We start from the raw sequence: 23,770 nt of genomic DNA on the forward strand, positions 1-23,770 counted from the left end.
TTCAACAACAGGCCTTTCCCCTTTGGGCCTCAGGGAAACTGGACGGAAAATCAGCACTGTTTGGCATATATACAACCTAGGTGTGACTCAGAATGTATACTGACCTTATCATGCTTTGTAAAGAGAACCAGGCAATTGGCCAAAGCTCTGTATGTTTCTTGGGATGCTTCAGAAACGTGTTTCACTTGCTGCAGAATGACAGGGTCAATATCTGAAAAATAGCAAATAATGAGATGGAGAGACGAAGGGTAACAATGAAAGCGAAATCCAATGCAGTTTACCGTTGATGATCTCAGATAGGAAGCAAGACTTACCTATATTTAGTTACAATAGCAGAGACAATTAAGTGCGGATCACTAATCACTGTGTAAATTATATAAATTGTTCATAGCAAAAGTCCTGTGGCAATCTTTACAGTGTAAGAACAGAAAGCCACCTCAAAGTGTCTTTGCAGTAAGAGTTGTGAAACTATGGAATGCACTCCTACAAGATCTGGTATTGGCAGGTACATCGATTTAAGAAACTATTCAACATCTTGCTAGCAAAACAGAACATACATATTTGAGCTTCGGGGAATTATCTGAATGGGGTCAAGAAGGCATTTTTTTCTCCTCCTAAGGCAAATTGCACTATGATCTAAAACATCTGCTACAGACGAGCCCCTTGTGTTTCTATTGGTTAAGTGTTTTTCATTATTATTAATCTATATTTATATGGCGCCACAAGGTTTCCGCAGCTCCGTACAAATACAAAAAGAAACAGTAGACCAGAACAGTACAGGGTAGGACAGAGCACAAGACAAAAAAAAAATTCCAGGCACAGCAAGTATAGTGATGTCGGAGAAGAAATCAAATTGAGACAGAAGGGAAGAGGGCTCTGCTCGTAGGAGCTTACATACTACAGGGAGGGGAGACAGCAGGCACAAGGGGAGGCAGTAGAGGGGATCAGGTGCAAGAGGAGACAGGGAAGAGGGAGGTGAGGAGAACAAGGCTGGAGATGGTTAGGTGGATGGCTGGTAGGCTTTGAGGAAGAGATGAGTTTTAGGAGCCCGTTTGAAAGTGCTTAGATTAGGGGACATTAGGCGTTTATATAGATAGTGAAGTGTGGCAAGAGTGCTCTTGAAAAGGAGCAAGAAAATCCACTTTTACCAATACTGCAGACCTGTGGAGGCATTATCTATCAGAGCACACAGGAACGGATTTGTGGAAAGGTCACAAAAAGTACAGGGTTGCCCCCAATTTTATCATCTTACCACACCTTTGTTTATATTTATGTCTGCCAGAATTATAATGTTATAACTATTTTTCATTAGCAATTGACTGCATGTAATTATTTATACATATGGGACGAGGAGTTGAACTGCTGCAGTAAAGGGGCTGACAGCAAAACAGGACTAGGGAGACTAAAACACTAAACAAAGGGCTGTGAGCAGGACTGCAATCAGAAACTGTGGGGCCCAGTACCAAATAATCTGGTAGGGTTCCCCCCTCCCCATACATGGGCCCCCCTCCCTCTTTGACATACATACAGTTAATGTCCCCTCCCCGCCCAACCACAGTTAGTGTCCCCCTCTCCCTCCCTCAGAGTTAATGCCCCCCAATCACAGTTAATGTCCCCCTCCACAGTTAATGTCCCCCCCCCCAATCACAATAAATGTCCCCCTCCCCCCCCAAGCACAGTTAATGTCCCCTCTTCTATCCGCCACTCTCCTATAAAATGAATACCTAATAAACTTACCTTCTCCGTGATGCTGCAGCTCCCAGTAACTGATACACTGGGAGCGTGGCGCACAGTGATGATGTCACCGCACCGCGCTCCCAGGCTTTCAGTGCTTGGGAGGCGGAGCTGCAGCATCATGGAAAGAAGGGGCAGCACGGTCAGCAAGACTGAGGGGCCCGGACAGTTCAGGGAGCCTGGACAGTCGGAGAGGTCTGTCCGGGGCCTTCACAACAGGGCCGCCATCAGTGGGGTACGGTCAACCCCCCTGATGGCGGCCCTGGCTATGAGCACATATACCCGACATGCTATATTTTATAATTTCATCATGATAACAGTAGTCAAAGGTGCGAGTATGCACTAAAGCCATAGCAAGCAAATATCTGCTTTCATTGTCAAACTACACTAGAAAAATAGTTATGTTAATGTCAAATTATCTCTTATGAGGTTAGTGCAAAGTTGCATAATTGACAGTGAGTTTTTTTGACTAGCACTGCTCAAAGAGCTATGTATTCGGCCATAGGCAGTTACGATGAAGGAGATACTTAAACTTACTTTATAAAATAGCTACAGTGAAAAGCAGAAAATAGTGTTTTAAATCATGTTCCATTAATGAACAATTCAGCGATGAAGTTAAGTTTGCAGCATACATCATCTGCAGATGTAGCTATATACCAGCCCCTCTCATAGTAAATGCATATATGCAAAAAAAATATAGTTTCTGATGTAGAGTATATATGGCAATACAATCAAAATAAAGCTCACTTAAAACCAAATATATTTTCCCTTTCATACAGACAGTAAAATCCCAATATATTAAAACAATAATATCCATAATATTCTCTTGGACCTATACAAACACTAATGGATACATTAATATCCATTAATAAATTAGCACTTTACTTCAGCAGAGCTCTATTAGTCCACTTAGTGTTATTCTCTTCCCATTACCACATTTAGCCATTTTCTCATTAGTATAATGGAAGTTGACTTTGATCCCTCCTTTGTATATGGTAATATGTATGATTATCTGATGATCTGACTGTAGAATTTACAATTTTAAAAAAAGACAGCATATTTTTGTAAACTTCAAAAAGTCAGTTGATATAATACACGATTCAACACCACCAATTTTACAGGGTTGAATTTGTAAATGCTGATTTAATTTGCTCACCAAGCCTTGCTTCACAGATAATGGTCATGTTCACAATACACATTTTACTTTATCACTCTCCTGCTAAAACAGATCCAAGAAGCCAAGTACTTTTGTAAGTTAATCAAATAAAAGGTTTATCCTTAGAGGATTAGGATAGATTTCTCTGCTTAGAGATTGAGGTCATCAATTCACAACCTAGCAAAGCTACTTTTCAGCCAAGCTGTACAGTCTCTGTCCTCAAAATGGTCAGTCAAGCTGCACAACGGCTAGAAGGATGCATATTCAAATACATTGTACAAGCACAAAACAAAAATGCACAGTATTTCTCATTTGACTCGCATGACTGATCTGCCACATAATTTTCAGCGACGCAAGCAGAATCTTGTACAGGTCTAGCAACCATTCACTCTCTGTTTCGTTATTTGTTATCAAAGTGTCACTTGGGATATGTTCAAATACTCAGTAGCTCCTCGTGTACAGTGCTGCGGAATACATTGGTGCCAAAGAGAGTAAAAAAAAGTAGCCCCCTAAGACAGAATGTGGAATGACATTTACATTTAGAGAAAATGATTAGCAAAATCAGGCATGGTGGCACATCCTGAAAAGTAATATAGGGTTTATTAAAATAAAATCTAATAGTTTGTAGTCATGAGTTACCATGAATTAAATAATGGTGATAAATAATAAACATTGTTTTCAATCAGAGCTGGACACAGCTTGGAATAAATGTAACAGCACATGTGCGAGTTATTCTCTGTAGGTTACATACAGCTGCATTGTGTAACAGTATCCATGCGCTTCTACTACTTGTACAAGAACAAGTGACAAATCACCATGCTGGACTGTAAGATTTCCAAGATAAGTAACTTCATCTCCAGGTCTATGCCCTCTGTCTGTTACCAGTAAATATACATTTTTATCTTTATTTATTAACAGCGACACAGTCCCAAATCACTCATTCTAAATGCAGGGTGTAAATCACAGTATCTATTCAAACTCTGTAGATATGAACAACTTCTCATATCCACATCTCTCAATCTACGTGTTGGTTGTATTCCCCATTCCCTTTTCTTCTTTATATATGGACAACTGACCAGTACTGCCACGCTAGTCCCATTTCGAAGGTAATGCTTACTAGCACCTTCAATGCCCAGTGTTTAACCGCCATGGAAGTCCGGCATCTACCTGCGCCTTATGCTCGCAAACAGCAAGCAGTGTAAGTGTCCTGTCACATTAGCACCCTCAACTTTTACAGAGCTCATCACTGCTAGCGTGAAAGGTACTCGGTGTTTACACTGCCGTCTGCAAGCACAATGACCAGATAAATGGAGGGTTCCTGTGTCGGAGATATGTTGGGTTCAGAAAATGCCAGTGTATCACTACCCTATGTAGCATGCCAAACCTACTACTGATTATACAAACACACGCTCACATTTATTTTGTCAATTTTATGCCATACACTGTATAGGAACCTTAACCATGTTGTGTAACACAAACGTGCAGTCTTTTTTGTTTTTTATTAATACAAAACATTTTTTTTTTTTTACCTTTTGAGCCCTCCAAACTCTTTAATGCACTAAGAAATACAGAGATTTCTTCATCCAGCCTCTGGTGTCCAAGTTGAGCGTTCTGTTGATATAGAACAGAATGAGCAAATCAGAATCATAGAACCAAATTAAATACTTTTTCAGTCTGAATTTCAGTAGCAGCACAAGCTTGTTAGCAGGGAATATCCCACGTATTAGTATACAGATCGTGCAAGTTTTTTTTTCCAATTATTTATTAATACTTATGGAATCTAACTAGGAATACATCAGGTCTGTGGAGCAGTTACCATTTTACCTTATAATGCAGCTGTAAAAAATAAATCAATATTTCAACTTACAAAAGGAATTCATTACCTTTAGCATTACATAGATTCTGTCATCTATAAATAGATATTTGAATACCCAGTGCCTTTACGGTTATTTATCTCTACAGTCCAACTTTAAAAAGCATAAATCTACTTTGTATCTCACGCCAAAACAAAAAAATAAATAAAAGATAAATAAAAATATTTCTATGGAGGGTCAGTTTGCGAATACAAAACTACATGTGGTAACTCTGTGGGCTCCGTTCTACATATGATATTTGAGTGCTCCCAGATAGTTAGTCTCTGGTTCTCAGTCTGGGACTTAACATCCTTATATTGGTCCCCTTCCTTAATCCCAGGGTGTGCGTTTGTGATCTGGAGCTGGAAGAGGGCGATTTCAAAATGTGTGATCACTTTGGTTAAGGTGTTAATAGCAAGATCAAGGATGGTGGAGTCCTGTCCACGTTTCAAGGAGTGGGTGGCTCTGGTCAGTGCCACAGTTAGACAGCGTAGTTTTCTATACAAATGTAGGAGAACCCTAAAGAAATTCTAGAAAATCTGGTGTGACAGGATGGACCGCCTATGCCACCCTGTCTGTTGCTGCTGGGAACCGGCTGGGCTTACTTTGCCACCGTTCCCTTTCGTTATCCCAAATGCCCCGTCCTGTCGCAGTAGGAGCGGCTTACAATGCTGCCAGCACTGGACTCCTTACCGGCATCCAGAGCAGGGTTTCTTCTGGGTAACTGGCGCTGCGGGTGTATTCTGTTACTAGTGTACCTGGGCTGGTACTCCTGACCTCTTCCTATGGATCAGGGTTGCTGTGGATGGATCCCCCCTGGCCTATCACACTGGCCAGAGCTGCTGGATAGCGGGCAGAGTGGTGGCACTAGGTGAGGGGTCAAAGCCTCAGAACAGCCGAGAACGGATTACAGTTGGGTCTAATCTGTAGGTCACAGGAATCAGCATAGAGAAGTTTCCAAACAGGTCTTTGAAGCAAGTGATGTTTATTTGCTCTAACACTGGTTAAAGGTACCAGTGATCAGGTCAGATGAAAGAAGAACAACTTTTAATACAAAACAGAGCTTTTTTTATACATATTTGGAGACTAGTCTTAGCAGGAGGTAATCCGTCCTTTAACCAATCTGGGCCGATTCATGCAGCCTGCAAGTGAATCAGCCCAACATTGCTGTTAGTGGCAGGGGGGAGTATACTTCTCCTCCTGTCCATGAGCTGCCAGGGAAAGGGGGGGGGGGGTGGGGGATCAGCCCACTCTCCTCCCCTGGTACCTGGGTGAAGGGAATCCAGGGCTGCCTCTGTAGCCCCAGCACTCTCTTTATTTTACACATATATATTTAAAATATACATAGCTACACTTCCGGCGCCTAGCACTGGGAGTTAACCCCTATGGTGCTGCATGCCGGTTAACTACCGCAGCTGCAGCACTGACGTACTAATCATTTTACATTCATTTTTATTTAGAATACCCTTTTACACTCCCCGGTGTCTTTTCCTTGCTGCAGTGCTGGGTGCTACCCACCCAGCGCACATTTAAAATACATTTTTTATTTATTTAAAAAACACAAACATTTTAATTAAGATTTCACGCTGTACCGGAGTCCATTTCAAGATGGCCACCGCCGGTATTCAGGTTGACCTGGCCACATCTGGCAATGTTGGAATCGATCCAGACTGGTGCTCCCCCTCCCAGAGGATGATAATGTTTTGGTCCCCCAACATGTCTGGCCCTGTAGAGAACTTACCTAGATTTACTGTTATCGGGCAGGGATTTTAGGTATTAAATCCACTTGTGTTGTGAATGCTTTGGCCCTGCCACAAACTTCATGTTATATATATTTTGTACCATAGCATTTCTTCTTCAATAGTCTTACAACGCTATGCAATTTTACTAGCTGGGTGCACGGTTGTTTCTATAGACATATATTTTTATCTCATTCTGCATTATATTTTATTGTCGTTTTTTTCTCTCCAACGCTTTACAGTACCATTAACAGTTGTTAGGTACTTTTGTTTTGGAAAACTCTTAAATAAAGATACACATTTAAAAAATAAATGAATCAAACTTAAGATAAAATATTATAAAGTGAACCATTTCCTACATATTAAAAATATATTAATTTACTTACATGCCATTTGTTCACATATGTATTTTTTTGCTCAGCCAAGTTTATTCTATATTAACCTTCTGTAAGGTTCACAGTACAGCGCCATCTCCTGGCCAGGTTTGACTTACTCGTGAGACTGAACAAACACCCTGTATACTGGCAGCAGCAAGTGCTTCCGAGAAACTTTCTGGAACATCAAACTGTAGGAAGTCTAAGAGCATAAACATCAGGTCCACTGATTGTTAGTTGGATGATCATGAGATTACAACCACCACAAATAGCCGAGTTAATAGACTACACTAGAACTACAATAGAATAACAGGAACCAGAGTGAGAAGATGTTAAAATTGTGAGATTATAGTTAAAACAGGATATAAAAGCTTAATTATAACGGATTACTCTAGTAGTTAAAATTATCAGATTTGCTAAAATTTTACTTTATCCAAATAAATCTTGATAAACTAGAAGTAGTTAGGTAATGTTTACACTATCCATAACAATTTTACCGTTTGAAACATTATTCTATTTGTAGTGGTATATTATTTTATACACAAACAAAAAAAAAAAAAAAGGTTCTGTTGCACATTTAGTGTTTCTGCCAGCTCAAAACTTCAATTATTTCACATTTTTTAATATTCTTTTTCACATGCCTTAAAAAAAAGAAAGAAAAAAAAAAAAAAAGAACTAAACTCACAAGGAAACAGAAACAACAGTAGAGGGAGGCTACAGTTATCTTGTGCCATCTCAATCTATTCCTCAAGGTGACATCTCTCTCGTTTCAGTGCATTAATGTTTTAGCACCCAGAGTATATTTAGCTAACTCACGGAGGAAGAGTGTTAACAGAAATAACAAACTGGGTTTAGGAGACTTTATAAACAACTAGATCATAGACAATGTGTTTTTTCCATAATGTAAAGGTAAACAGGAGACTCTTTAGTATATATATATATAAAACAAGGAAGAGGGCACATCTATGGTGATCAGTAACTGATCAACTTTTGATCAACACACACTAACCTTCGAGTGATGCAGGTGATGATTGTGGATGGAAAGCAAGCACCAAAATGCCTTTGTAAAGTGTTTAGCTAGACCCTTGTGCAGCCCTATTTAGGATAAATAATAACAAAGATATCGACCAACGATTTTCTATATAGATGTGAGTTATTGAGAAGTGTAACCATCACTCTGTATTTTTCCCTTCACCCAAATGATCTTTAAAATTGAAGACTGTCTAAGATTGCAGAATGCTCGCTGCTAAGGGAAAAGAAAAGCAGCTACAGAAGACCTAGGATCAAATAACAAATACAGTGATAACGGGAACTAACATCTCTATACAAGTGATTACTGGCTACTTAAAGAGGAACACTATCCTTATTGATTGACATTCTAGTTTCAGTACATTCATTACACTATATACAGGATACTACTTTCATGATATTTTACTTACATATCTCCATGCCGGATATCAGAGGGAGAGGCGGATCAACAAAGAGAGCGCTAAGACTCCAAAGCTGACAGTGGACTGCTGTCAACTTTGACCTAAGGCAAAACGGCTAATGTCACAGAGTGCAACCATGTACATCTCAATTTGTGCCTTCTACACAGCTCAATACCTCGGATGTAGAGAAAGGATATCCATCACTAGAGGAAGCAAGGCTGCTTAAAGCTGTAGCATTGTGCATTACACACAATGAGATACTTGTGAAATATTGTTGTAGAGCCAATACAACGTGGTTAGTGAGATGTCAAACAAGAGGCGTTCATGTCTTACTGGAACAAGCATTGTTCCATATTCAAAAGATGGCATCACAGTTCCTAGCAGAGATATCGCCAATTGTGTGATACTTACCAACAAATGACTAATATCTGAAAATGTACCACACTCAAAAGATGAGCTTCCTGGCCAAGAGCAAAGAAGCTGAAGATTGGAGGAAAAAACATGTGTATATTAATCAGGGAAATTTAATGGCACATTTTATTGATTTAAAGTTGAAAATATAAAGCAAAACCTACATGTAACTTGTGTGTTTTGATTTCAAATCAAGTAATTTCTGAAAAGGTCTATTTATTGTATTTAGACAGACAGATCAGGGAGGCGCAATCCCGTCTTTAAGAAACAGCAATTGTTCAGCATAGTCTCACTTTAGGTTCACCAGTTAATCATATTTTTAGTATTGTTTTGTGTCCTTAAATAACAATCAGAATATGCAGACTTACATATATCCCACATTCTGGAATAAAACCTATTATGGACATTAATTGCGGGCTCCAAAAACCAGACAAAAAGTAGGCTGCTTGGTGACAATGTCATACACACAGATCACAGAGTGCCAGGTCCTTCTAGGCTCAGTGTTAGGAGCACTACTACACAAGTCAATTACAGGGGGATTTTAGGTGTAGTGGTTCAAATTACAGAAAAACCTGCATCTATTAAACCGCCAAGTCCCACGTTATCTGTACACAAGAACTAAATAACATACCTGAATTAACTGAAGAAGTGTTTATATTTAACAGTGTTCAGCATGTTATCTGCACCACATCTCAGACAGTCACCACAACAATATGTTTACAAGAACAGTCTTTATCTATGTTGCATCACTCTAAAGCAGTGTGGCAGACACTAGAGTGACAGCTTGAGGTCACTTAAGTAAACAATGTAAATTATTTGTTGACTTCAAAAAGATAGAAGTAGAATGCGAGGGACTCAATTTTTGTTTTGGCTGTGGCCTAGATTATATAGCTATGAAACGTCTGCCACCTGATTCAGTTTTGATGTAAAATGCAATTTCTTTTATTTACTTTTCTGCTGTCTACAACAACCTAAGCATACATTTTTTTCATTAATATATACCAGAAAATTAAGATACATATACAAATAATGTTAGAGAGAGGATTTCTGTGGTTACCTTTAAATCTCTTAATCCATCTGGAGGACACTGCTATTTTGGGGTTGTGGTGAGGGTGCAGAAGCTGGCATTTCAGGGTTAACTTTCTGAGTAAACTGAAGATCCTCCCCCTTCTCAACCCTACCGATTCTCAGTTTATAACTTGCAAAGGCCCAAGGTATACGGTAACAAGAAAAGTAACCAAACACAGTCCAAACAACACATAAAACTGAACACTGAGCATAAAGGGTGGGAGCGCAGGGTCCACAGGTGGATTAGGAAGAATGGATTTAACAGTATGCACAAAAATCCACTTTCCTCCTGCATCCTATCTGGGAGACACTGCTATTTACGGGAGGTTTCAAATCTGAACCTAGGGGAGAGTATGCGCAAACATAGCTGTATGCAAAACTCACCATCCAAAACAAGCATCTCTGGATGCAAAAACATGAAAATGGTAAAAGTAAGGCAGCGGACCATGTGGCTGCCTGACATAGTTGCTTGGCTGAAACCCTGTGAGATGCCATTCAAGATGCACTCACTGATCTAGTAGAGTGAGCTGAAACACTTTCTGTAAGCAGCTGACCAGAACTAGGAAAACCTGCTGTATTGTGGACCATTTGGCTATGGTCTACTTAGAAGCTGACCAACCCCTCTTCCGCTCGCCGTAGAGAGCTGGCAGGGAGTCAGTCTAAGGACCATGTCCAGGAGAACAGCTGATCTTAGTCACCAGTTTCTTGATTATAGTGAAAAATGTTACCACCTTAGGATGAAACAATGGAGATGTACGCAACACTGCCCTGTCATTGAAAAAATAAAGATGAGAGACCTGCAAGAGCTTTCAAAGTCAAGTACTTCAAATTAACCACCTCCAAAAGGTTCAAATGGATGAAGCTGAAGAGCCGAAGGGACCAAATTAAGATCCATTGGTGCAGTAGCAGGGGTATAAGGAGGCTGATATGCAAAACCCTATGTAAGAATATCCAGAATCAGACCCAACTTACTCTGGAAATATACAGACAAATCTGAGACCTGAACTTAAAGGGAACCTCGCTTCAGTTCGCCATCCAGTCCATTCTGGAGAAAAGAAAGAAGACGCAAAGCCAAAAAGAAAGCATGTGAACTCAATTGCGTTTACACCAAACCACAACATTTCGGTCCTTAAATCAACGTAGTTGTCCTGTGGAGGTGAATCTGCAGGAAGTCGTCCCACTCTGCCTTATGAAGCAGATCACCTACATAAGGTACGATGGGGATGCCCTGAGATCTTAACATGGCTGCCATTATCTTAGTGGAAAAACTTGTGGTGCAGTGGCCAAATGGAAAGGAAGGTCCCGAACTGAAAGTAAGAGTCCTAAATCAAAAATCTGAGTAGACTGTGGCATCCTTCCCAGATTGGAATATGAAGATATACTTTCTTGATGGCTATGGATGCTAAGAATTTGTTGTCCTCCATGCCATTGATGATGGATCTGAGACACTCCTTTTTGAACCTACTCACTTGACACTTGGTGTTCAAGAACTTGAGGTTCAAGATACCCATTACCCACAGGCCAAGAGAGGAGGCTCTCCACATGTTCCTGGAACAACAAAAGACGGGCTCCCACTGCAGCCTGAGTTGAGTGGGGGGTGGGGGAGGGCCCATCATGAGGTAAATTTCTCAGAGGATCTCCCAGACCCGTCCTCCCCTAGTCATTTCCTCAGTGGGCAAAGGAAGCGCAACAGAAAAATTGAATGGAATAAGAGGTTTCTCAACCGGCTTAATCCAAGCTTTGCCTAGAAGCTTAGATACGATGAAGTAGAAGAGACAACTTTCTTCTTCTATTCCTTTTTTGTTTTTAAATAAAAGTCTCAGAGGTCAGAGTGATTCATATATAACATATCCAAAGCCTGACACCACCACAACCAGCTTTTCATTGCCTTGGGATTTGAGGACAAACCTTTAGGAGGCCAAGGCAATGAAAAGCTGATTTGTCATTTGACAAATGATTTGACTCAGACCTCTGGGTCCGAGTCACCCAGAAACCAACCCTCTTTCTACAAGAGAATTCTACAAAGAGAATTCTGAATCTAAATTCGCACCTAAGAGAACCTGAGAAAATGGCTGCCGTTTGTGTGATCTCGGCGCTTTAGGAGCTTCTCTAAGGAGGAAGATAACCTTTCCAGCTACAAAAAACAAATTGATAAAGTTCCTTAGAGGAACGAAACGCGTTGAGGAGGCAATCGTGAACACCTTTTTATATTTTTACATTTACTCAATTGTAAGTACCGATGTTCGTTTGTTTGGTACAATAAAGTTGTTTATACTTATCTACTATTCTGGTCTTCTCTTGTTGCTGACACGTGGACTGGAGTTCACTACCGACAAGTAGAGCCAAGAACACTGTACGGAGAGTTGGATACCTGCAGCATCTGGGGTGACATAACTTACAAAACACCCAAACGCTACATGGTGTTGGATTCAAGTCCCGCTGGAAGTTGCACACCGGGTGGGATATCAGGACCTCCGTAAAGAAGGTCTGAATATTTGATATTTACTATACATACAGTTTGGAAACTACTGGAGGAGGATACTCATCTGGACAATTATGTTACTCACCAGATTGAACCAGTAACGGTACTTTTATCATTCTTTAAGAACGGAAGGAGTTTATTTGAATTAGTAGTGTTTTTGTACATGCCGGTTGTCGAGTGAACTGAGGCTAATTTACCATATAGACAATAGTTTTCAATTGTAATGTGTGGTTTATGTTATGTTATCTTCGACATTAGAGCGCTATAGTTATTGTTATATAGATGTATTTTTGTAAGACATAGGGGAGTCTTCTCTATATGCTGCTCATGTCAGAGTGTTTGTGGTTACTCAATTTGAGCGCTTATCCATATCCAATTTGTAAAAAACAAATTTATTCAGCCTCTTGGCCAGGTTGGAACCCACCATGGCCTGAGAGATTGTCTCCAGCGGGAGTGTGTCTAGTCCAGGCGCAGCAACAGAGACAACGAAGGACTCACACTGTCGAAGGTGCAGCCATTTTAGTCCACTCAGCAACGAATTGAGCCTTTATATCTCGCCCAAGCAGGTTCAGCCAAGTCAGATGTGTCCCTCCCAGTCATGCGCATGTCCCTTCCTTTGTTTTGCGTCTGGCACATCGGGTAAGGTATTAGGTAATTATGTATGGCATCTGGAACAGGTTAAATACACAACTTCTAAAAATGATGAATGGCACTAAAGTATATGACTATAAAAACAAAGAAGAAGAAGAAACAAAACAAAAAACCCCAAACAATATCAGTAAAACAAATAAAAAAAAAAATTTTTTAAAAATGAACTAAAAGAAAAGTAAAAGGAGCACAAAATACAGTGACTGTTTAAGTGCTAATTAAAATAGATTTCTCTTAGAAGCTGTGACGTGGAAACTATGGAAGTTCCTTACACCTATTCTGCCTCCTCTCCCCACATCAAATGGTTTGATTGGAATCGATATGTCTCCAAAACTTCAGTTTAATCAATCGTTTTCAAGCCCCCTCACAATCCGTCATAGTAATATCTGGAAGCGGTTCACCAGGCTATGTATTCCACAATTTGTAATTTGTTAAGATGTTGGGATGTATGCACTTCTTGATGTTATTGATATGTATTGATTTGTACTGCCTCCCTTTCTCCTCCCTCTCTTCCCCTACCTTCCCCCTCACACCCTCTGTTCTTTAAAATGTGTATTTATCTTTTTGTATGTACCCTGTAATTAAAAGCTTTAATAAAAACCATTATTGAAAAAAAAAATAAAAAAAAAATTGATTTCTCAAAGGGACTTCTAAAATCACTGTCACCAGAACATGCTGAAAAAGCCATACAATCAAAAAGTATTTATTAAAACATACAGGGGAAATATAAAAATCAAGTAGTTTATTAATTGAGATTAAATCAACCTAAATAGCATGTTTGAGTCCTGACCCATGAATTAAGAATTCCTAATCTTGGCACTAAACAACAAGAAAATGTGCCTGCAATATATTTAAATCTATTTTCCAACACAAAACCAAATAGGACGTCTGTAGGTGGTTCTCTTCACCATATTACACAATAGCAGAACTTTTTAGGCTGGGAACACACTACACAATATTTCTCCCGTTACAATGTCCTTAACGATTTTACCAGCGATTAAAAAATAAAATAAAAAAAGTCCCAATCAGCATGCAGATTCATGTGTACACTATAAACACATTTTACCTTCCGATCTGTGCTCTTTATCTGTCATAACCGCCAGCTGAAAAGAGATCTATGGACACTGCCGGTCCTGAATGCATACACACTGCAGAATTGGAACAACATTGTTCCATAAACGAATGAGATTTTTTAGTCTGGTTTAAAAATCAAATGAAACGATACAATGTGCTTTGGAATGATAATCGTTCATCGCAGCATACACACTAATGCTATATCGTTTAGAACCGTCATTTATCGTCTGATTAGCCAAATAAATCTGAAAACACTGTAGTGTGTACCCAGCCTGAGTCTAAGATATCACAAGAACATACCGTATATTATGTGGGTGTGGATTGCTCAGGCCTTTCTCAAATAAAACTGCTAATACCAGAGTCCCTGACAGTGACCGCATAGCCCAGGAAGCAGGTTAATCCTGAGGAAGTTAGTTCCTGGTGATGCTTAAACAACCAATCTTGAACGAACCTCTTACCAAGGCTGTGTGACTTGTAAATCTTTCAAATGAATGTGCTATGTATGTGTACAGTTGTGAGGAATCATTGATGGTTGCCTATTTCTCAACACAAGTATTACACTGCCAATTAAATTTAATCCTGCACTTGTCTAATCAGCAAACTTCTTTATGGAATTTAAATTCACGTGAGACAATTATGCCCATGTCATTCTTACAGCAATTAAAGTAGATAATAGATTTATTCCCAACATATGGGATATATACAGGTTTGCATATTATTGTGGTACTTAAAGATAGAACACAATACTAAAATATGATCAACTGGTGTACTTAACGTAAATACAACATATATGGGACAGTGCTCTATTTAGCAACAAGGGGCATACATGCAATCCATTAACAATCATTTGAATCTACAAAGATCAGGGATGCCTACTGTATAGCAAAATAAATATAAGATGTAAATGTACTATAGTAGGTTACACAGTATATTGTTGTTTATTTTTTTATGGTACATCCGCAATTTTTGTGCAATCACATCACAAGGATCCTGTTTGAAAGAAGAGTATTTTCTTTGACACTAATTGGTTTCATACTGATCATTATCAAGTGTTGTAGCTTTTTTGGGGGTGTTGAATTACATGTGTTTTATGCACACAATTTTCTTAAATGTCTACTGGTGTCCCTATGCTCTGCTAGATAGTTTAAAAGATCTTCTAAAGGAGCTACAACTACTACTAGTTTGCGGTGCTTCCTCTGCTAGCAGCTGGCTATGTTGTGCCAGAAGTCCAGGTCAGCCCCAGGACTAGTCTCTCATGAAACACACATAGGGTTAAACAGGGGCAGACTGGGGCTGCCCAGGGTGGCAATGCAATTTATGCTACCGATAATGTTTATTCCGATACTACGAGCACATCTTCTTGTCCAGAGAGACAACAGGGTGCCTGCTGTTACCTAAGGACTGAGGGGGCAGCTAAGGATAACCCTTCAAATGAGATGACTCCAATTCAGGGCAGGTGGTTTATCTATGAATGGCTCTATTAAGCCACACCCCCACGGGAACCAATGTAGGCATAAAAGCAGGTATTGCCCTAGCAGTTTTTATTTTCTTGCCTGACAATCTAGGGGACACTAGGATCCTGTTGTGCTGGTCGGAGGATTTTTTGTGGAAACCTCAGTGAACTTTGTTACTGCGTCACAAGTCGGGAGACATCGGACTTGGCCCTTGCCTCACTGATAGAGGGGTGTAAGATCACGGTGAAGCAGCTCGGACAGCACTACCCAAGTATGGTGACTAGCTCCTTTCAGCGATATTTCGTGCCTACTGGTATTTGTTCATGTACAGTCCTGTGTGTTGTGTTCAATAACAAAGTCTCCTTCCTTTACCCACTAATCCTCTAGGCCAGTAGATTCCAAACTTTTTCAGTTCAAGGCACCCTTAGGGTCTACAAAACTTTTTTAAGGCACCCCTAAGCCAAAATAATTGCCCAGTAGTCCCCAGCCTTGCTTACCACAGGCCCTGGCACCCCTGTGAGATCTCCAAGGCACCCCAGGGAGCCTAGGCACAGAGTTTGGGAACCTCTGCTCTAGGCAATAAACCCCTACAAACACGTAAATGTATAAAACTACCAGTATATTTAACTCAGGATCAGACACATTCACCTTATTATTGAAAAGACTGAGTAACAGAGTAAATCTTCGTCATTACTTGCCTGAAAATATGACAAACTGAGAGATCATAGTTGTATCTGACTGTCGCTATTAATACTGCATCTTATTCAGGGACAGTGGTTTCTACCAGTGTGTAATAACTGGCAATAATTTATAAATAGTTCATTATCTTCTGACAATGTTCCGATAGATAGATACATACATTTGTACACACACACACACACACACACACACACACACACACACACACATATACTATTAGCAAAAAAAGTAGGACTTTTCATAGTTAGAGAGTGTATAATGCAATGTAATATTTTAATAATTCATAGTGAGTTATAAAGAAATACTTGTGTGATCTACTGAGGACTGTGTGGTGTGATATATTAAATAAATCTCACACCAAAAGGGGCATGTTTTACATTATTATATGTTTGAGCGTACTTTGGAGGGGCACCAGGTCTGTTATGGGGCATGGGTCCTCCTGGATCGACCACCAGGGTTCAAATTCCAGAAACACAGCCGGGAGAAGGCACTATCAGGACTTAAAGGTGAGAAACACTTACTCAGTTCATATTTACAGTTACCCAGCCTTTACATTCATGGGCCCAAAAGGGTGTAACACATACCCTTAGGAAGCTGCTGTGCAGCCATACACAGTCAGAAAAGGATGTCTCCTCCAGAGATGTAAGGAACTAGACGTCCCAACACAAACCAACTTGTTCTATGTATCAGTACAATTAATTCCAATATAGAGAACATATCAAATATATTATCCAGGAAAGAAAAAAAAAAAAGGTGCTAATGTTTGTTTTTACTAACCACTTAGCGTAAATCCTAATCTAAGAAATCCTAGTGAAATACTATTTAAATCTGTTTCAACAAGTCATTATTTTGTAGAAAGTTCTAAGACACATTAACAGCTAGTATGGTAAATAAAAATAGGAGTTTTACAAATAAACTCCCGATACTCCTGTTAGACCAGGGGATCTGATGTTTTGCAATGTATAGAGCGTGGCAATGTATAGCATACATCAATATGTATGATCTTTTTGTCTGTTTTTATTTTGTAATAAATCGGATCCATTATATTAATGTTTTATTATTACCACCATTTATTTATATGGATGGAGCTTAACCCTGCCGTGGACCTTGGGAAGTACAGAGAGCGGATTCATCTTCTGAATCACGTTGGTTTCGCAAGATACACAGAAATTGCTCTGACCAGGTCTAGAGTATGCAATCTTTCTTCATTCTTATTAGTTGATAAGTTGGGTTTTGACAAAGGGATGAAAGTACAACTTTTTCATTTATATGAAATGTGGAAACCTTAGGCAAGAAAGCAGGATTGGTTTGTAGCTCTACTTTATTTGTGAACATGTTCAAAAATGGTTCCTTGCACCATAAAACATTACGCTCTCCCACTAAGAATAGTACCTTAAGTGTCAACCATTTATGTGAAATATCATTTAAGGATTCAAATAGATTTGATACCATAGTCTCCAAAACAAGATTAAGATTCCAAGGTGGCACAAAAGATTTGATGCAAGGACAAAATTATATTTGCTGCTTGAAAGAATCTTTCCACTAGATCTGATGACAATCTTGTGTCCATGAACACTCTTAAGTGCCGAGACCTGATTGTGCTAATGGCAAGCCCCTATGTAAAACTTCTTGAAGGAAATTCACCAACTGGGGTATACTGGCAGTCACTGGATTGGTCCATCTACCGCTGCTCCACAGTATAAATGTTTTCCAAACTCTAATACACTATGGAAGAATTATTCAGTCTTGCTTGCAATAATACCTCAATCACTTTGTCATAGAAGCCTTTAATCTTGAGCAAGACTACTCAATCTGCACACCATCAAGGAGAGAAACCCTGGATTCGGGTGTACAGTAGGTCCTTGATGCAGACAATCTCCCGTGCCGCCCCCCTCCACTGGAACGACCTCCCTCGCTCCATCCGTCTCTCTCCTAATCTGTGCTCCTTCAAACGAGCACTCAAAACTCACCTGTTCCTTAAAGCCTACCAACCTTCTACCTAACCCCCATCTCCTCCAAACGTTCTACCCTCTCTCCTCCCGGTCCCTCTCCCCACACTTCAAATTCCTCCAATTGTGTCTGTTCGTTCACCCACCCTTAGGATGTAAGCTCGAATGAGCAGGGCCTTCTTCCCTCTTGTCTCCACACCTGTTCTTCTACTCCGCCTCTACTGCATTGACCTAACTGGAGTTTCTGAAGCATTGCTATTTTTGTTTATTGTTCTGTATTGTTATACCCTGTATAGTCTACTGTTTGCTTTGTGTACGGCGCTGCGGAAATCTTGTGGCGCCTAACAAATAAATGATAATAATAATAATAATAATAATAATAATAATAATCTGACTGAAGTGGTAGAGGCCAAGACCGTGCTAAGAACATCACCAATGCTACTGTGAGCAATGGGAGTAGAATAACTCCGTCTTGGTATTTTGACTTGCCACCATCACATTTATCCGAGAAGCCCATACCTTTTCCAACAACCGTTGAAACCTCCTTGTGCATAATCTGCCAGATTGTTGATCTTTTCTGCTTTGAGAAGATCTGAAAGAAAGCAGATAACTATCTGCCCAAGTTCTTGAGATGTTTGTGTTGCAGCTGAGGTAAAAACAGAATGTTGTATTGAACGCCACCCTGCCCTTGCTTCCAAAATGATTGCAAGTAGTTTCCTTTTCTTTTTAAGCACCTTGTACTACTTATGTGTACACATGAGCACCCCAACCTTTGGAGCTTGAGTCTATCATTAAAACAGTGCATTCTGATTCTGAATAGGATACTCGCCTTTAATTAAATGTTGGATCCTGGCAGCAGTCTATAGACTCCTTGGTGTTCCGTGTAAATCTTATAGGCTGATCCAAAGATTCTGGACGGCTATCTCACAGATCAAGAATTTTTAGTTGAAGAACTCCTCATATGCCATCTCACCTATGGAAGATTACCTATGGATGAGAAAAACTCCCCTATGACCCAAGGGAGACAATCTCTTATTGAAGGATTTTGCTGGAAGTCAGACAATGAATCTTGCCTCCGATGCTTTGTCTTACACTGTATTTATATTACTCCTTTTCTACCAGAAAAGATCTGGAGTAGAAATGGGTGCCTCTCTGAGCAGTAGGTACTATGGAAATTACCCGTTACTCCATAAGCATCTGTAAGCTGCTGAGTAATTCCACCATTTTCAAAGGCTATGACCGAGTCCGTGATTTAAAAAAAAAAAAAAACTTTCTGGATATCACTCGAAACTCTATTTTGTATCGTTTGTTTAGAATATCCTGGACCCAGCGACATTGTGTAGCAAGTATCCAGGCCTCCGTATACGTTGCAATCTTGCCACCCACATGCTGTAGATTGTGTTGGCCAGGAGTCATTGTGAATTTCTTGGCTTACTTTACAGATGGCATCTGAATGCCCCAGTCAAGGTAAGGAAAGCATATGCGTTTCACCCATGTGCTTTCTCAGGGATGACTACAACATCTTGAGGAGTAAGTAGCAAGGTTTCGTATACAAAGGTCCCAAAAAGACTGTCATCTCTCTAGGCTTTGATACCATCATGGTCAGTGATGAAGAAAACAGGAAGTGAGTGTTGTGCATTCACAATTAAAAATACGCATCAAATTCCTTAAGTGTGGTGGAAACTGGATCTTATTAAAAGTTACAAATGTAAAATACAAAAGTTGAAAATTTTTGTTTTTATATAAAAACATAGGAATTACTCACACCACTAGGACAATCCGTCCTATCCATAGGAACCCTATCGCCACTTAAAAATCACCACTGATTGCACCACTTTAAATACTGGGGTAAATTCATATTTCAATGTTGCAGTGTTCAAAATAGTGTGAACCAGCTGGTGTTATGGGTTAAGACATGCCCCAAGCAACTACTGCCACCTTCCACCTTAGATACAAGCTCCAAAAGCCCAGTTTCACATAACCAAATAAAACAAACACTTGTATGACAAACTTGACATTTCCTTTTATGTACTAAAGCTTTTTTGTGCAATTCATATTTTGGCTATTTTGACTGGCACACACGTATGTAAACCTAGGAGCCAAATCTGTGTTTTTAGATTTTGCTTATTTTCCGTTTAGTGTTTGGAATGTGTGAGATAACCAGCTTCAAAAGCGTTTTTTTTCCTTTGCAGATGCGTGTCAAAAGTACATCTTTTGACCCAAAATTTTAACTAGGTACATTGTGGTACAAAGAAACTTTAAGAACAGATTTAATCTCTCTAGAGAAGATAATATCATAAAAAATATATGGGTTTGGGATAAATATTTAACAGTTTTGGGTTGCAATTTCCTACTTTTTCCCCTGACAGAATATGTACACAATTTGCATTTAAGCACTATTGTATTTGGGGGGTCACGCAGACCAAGAAAACTACACAGATAGGGTACAAAAGTATTTTACAGTTTAGCCTGTCAAAATGTAAGCTAATTTTAAACATTTGATTTTTTTATTGCACATATTTAATATAAAACTATTTAATAAAAATAATTTTTAATCCTTCTTTATTTTATATTATAACGTAAAGCTGCACTACCGCCTACTCTATAAATCCTAGTAGGAGCACTGGGACCTGCTCCATGCCGCTGGTTTACCCCTGGTCTTCTCATGCAGTGGAGGTGGGTGAGCAGGAGGACCAATCATAAGCTTCCCACATCCCGCTTTCAGCCACCATTTGAAAGTTAACTAAATTGATTGATTGGTTCTGTGAGCGCCAGGAAAATTAATCTCTTCTATATTTCACAATTTCTACCACCTGTTACCAACAGTTTTTTATTTTTTTAAGCCATTGTATGTAGTTTGGTTTGTTGGGGTAATTTAAGCATATTATAAACAGTACATGCTCATATTAGGATCACAGGTTCAATAAAATATTCAACTTTAAAAAGGGCAAGATGTGTGCATCCCAGCTATAAAGCATTACCCAGCTATGCTTCTCAGTATAGACAACCAATACATGATAAATGTGAGTTAAACAGCATTGGTGATCCTCTGGCAACATCACAGAGGTTTACATTACAAAACATAACACTGCAGATTACTTTGTGTGCACTTCAACTGGAAGACGTGGTCTGCACTGAAAACATGCTCCCTCTAGTGCTCAAGAGTAGTACTATGTACAACAAAAAACCTTCATAACATTATTTTGGAAAACGGTGGAGCTCCCATATTGGTGGTTTCCTCTCATCCTGCTTCCACTATAATGTACTCTATTACGGATTCATTATAATCACTGTATAACTGAGGAAGAGCAAGCTGCCAAGATCGGGGTTCCCAGGGTACAAGGCATGGCCTCTGGGATGTGTCTTACACAGCACTTACGGTTATTTTATATTATAGTATAGATTTCACACAAGCAATTTGTTTTACTTTGAGCTCAACTCCCAAGAACAGAGACGTGTCAAATGAGAAACAAAAACGAATGCTATAAAATCAAGTTACAATTAAAAACTAGGGATGTGCACCGGCGACTTTTGAGGTCTCGTGTTTTGTGTTTTGGATCCGGATTTTCGTTATTTTTGGGGTTCGGATTTGTCTCGCAAAACACTTGACGAAAGGTCTCGGTTCGGATTTAAGGTTTTGGATTCGGATTTTTTTTGAAAAAAACATAAAAAGTTTAAAAATCAAGTTTTTGGGCTTATTTTCACTCCTAGGCTATTATTAACCTCAATAACATTCAATAACAAGCATTTCCACTAATTTACAGTGTATTCTGAACACCTCACAATATAGTTATTAGTCCAAAACGTTGCAACAAGGTATCTTTCTGGACTGCGTAGAGGAGTGGGTCACCACAATATATATTAAAAACCCTGAACTTTTATGATTCGCACCAATAAATGTACCTGGACTGCGTAGAGGAGTGGGTCACCACAATATATATTAAAAACCCTGAACTTTTATGATTCGCACCAATAAATGTACCTGGACTGCGTAGAGGAGTGGGTCACCACAATATATTAAAAACCCTGAACTTTTATGATTCGCACCAATAAATGTACCTGGACTGCGTAGAGGAGTGGGTCACCACAATATCTTAAAAACCCTGAACTTTTATGAATCGCACCAATAAATGTACCTGGACTGCGTAGAGGAGTGGGTCACCACAAGATATATAATAAGAAAACCATCAACTTGTATGATTCGCACCAATAAATGTACCTGGACTGCGTAGAGGAGTGGGTCACCACAATATATATTAAAAACCCTGAACTTTTATGAATCGCACCAATAAATGTACCTGGACTGCGTAGAGGATTGGGTCACCACAATATCTTAAAAACCCTGAACTTTTATGAATTGCACCAATAAATGTACCTGGACTGCGTAGAGGAGTGGGTCACCACAATATATATTAAAAACCCTGAACTTTTATGAATCGCACCAATAAATGTACCTGGACTGCGTAGAGGATTGGGTCACCACAATATCTTAAAAACCCTGAACTTTTATGATTCGCACCAATAAATGTACCTGGACTGCCTAGAGGAGTGGGCACTGGGCACCACAATAAAATATATAAAAAACCTTCAAACAGGTCTGCATTACACTACACATACGGCTGCTCCTCCATCCTCTCCATCATATACATGTTGGAGTTTTAGCGTGTGACAACCTCTTGTTTTTGATAATGTCAGTGCATTTTGAATATTTTTCAATTTGCCCCACACCACTGAATGTACTTTATCTATGATACGCATCTATCTATCTTGACTGCGTAGTGTGGTGGCCCCGGTACACAATTTGGTACCGAGGCCACAATATAATTAAAAAACCCTCCACGTGTCAGAATTCCACCAAAAAAGGGTATGGACTGCGTAGTGTGGTGGCCCCGGTACACAATTTGGTACCGAGGCCACAATATAATTAAAAAATTGGGCATCAACTGTCACCGTTGTTTAATATCTGATACACCTAAATATGGACTGCACAGTGGAGTGGCCCCGGTAGTAAATTTGGTGCCGGGGCCACAATACCTCCTCCAACTTCCAAGTGTAGTGTTTATAAAGACAGACAGCGTCGAAGTGTTATTAGTTGACTTTCTTAACCCTAAAATTGTCCCTGTTGCAAATATTCGTGCAATGGACAGTTACTTTTTTATTGAAAGACTCAAGCTTTCAAGTGTAGTGTTTATAAAATATAAACAACAATACAGTAGTTTTAGAGCACGTCAATACCTCTTGTTTTAAATTATGACACGGCATTTTACTTTTGGTTTAATCTCTTGAATTTTTTTAAATTTGGTTTTACTTTTTGAACATGGCAAACGACTGTTGATTGGTCATATAATGCAAAAAAAAAGGTCCAAGATGGAATTGTCCTTGGGCCCTCACACCCACCCTTATGTTGTTGAAATAGGACATGCACACTTTAACAAACCAATCATTTTAGCGACAGGGCCTACCAAACAACTTTGGCTGAAATGATTGGTTTGTTTGGGCCCCCACACCAAAAAAGCTATTCATCTCTCCCTGTACAGACTAAACAGGCTCTACTGAGGCAAGATGTCGTCCTCATCCTCAACCTCTGATTCCTCTCCCCCTACAGTGTGTACTTCCTCCTCATCACACATTATCAATTCGTCCCCGCTGGACTCCACAACCACAGGTCCCTCTGTACTATCTGGAGAGCAGTGCTGTAC

The 23,770-nt window shown here is 39.6% G+C and overlaps 1 protein-coding gene across 3 annotated transcripts in view; it reads right to left on the reverse strand.

Moving 5' to 3' along the window:
- The window catches only part of OSBPL1A (oxysterol binding protein like 1A), a 122,905-nt gene that overhangs the window by 68,720 nt on the left and 30,415 nt on the right, over positions 1-23,770 (reverse strand). For 2 of the 3 annotated variants that reach the window (XM_075213433.1, XM_075213434.1), the window contains 2 exons: positions 4,420-4,501; positions 105-211 (listed from right to left, as the gene is read on the reverse strand). In XM_075213433.1, the coding sequence (XP_075069534.1) occupies positions 105-211; positions 4,420-4,501 (189 nt within the window). Of the gene's footprint in view, positions 1-104; positions 212-4,419; positions 4,502-6,975; positions 7,090-23,770 lie in introns of those variants that run through there. The other variant, XM_075213435.1, reaches the window with a different exon arrangement.

Source organism: Mixophyes fleayi, chromosome 5, assembly GCF_038048845.1.
Source record: "Mixophyes fleayi isolate aMixFle1 chromosome 5, aMixFle1.hap1, whole genome shotgun sequence".
Classification (NCBI taxonomy): Eukaryota; Metazoa; Chordata; class Amphibia; order Anura; family Limnodynastidae; genus Mixophyes; species Mixophyes fleayi.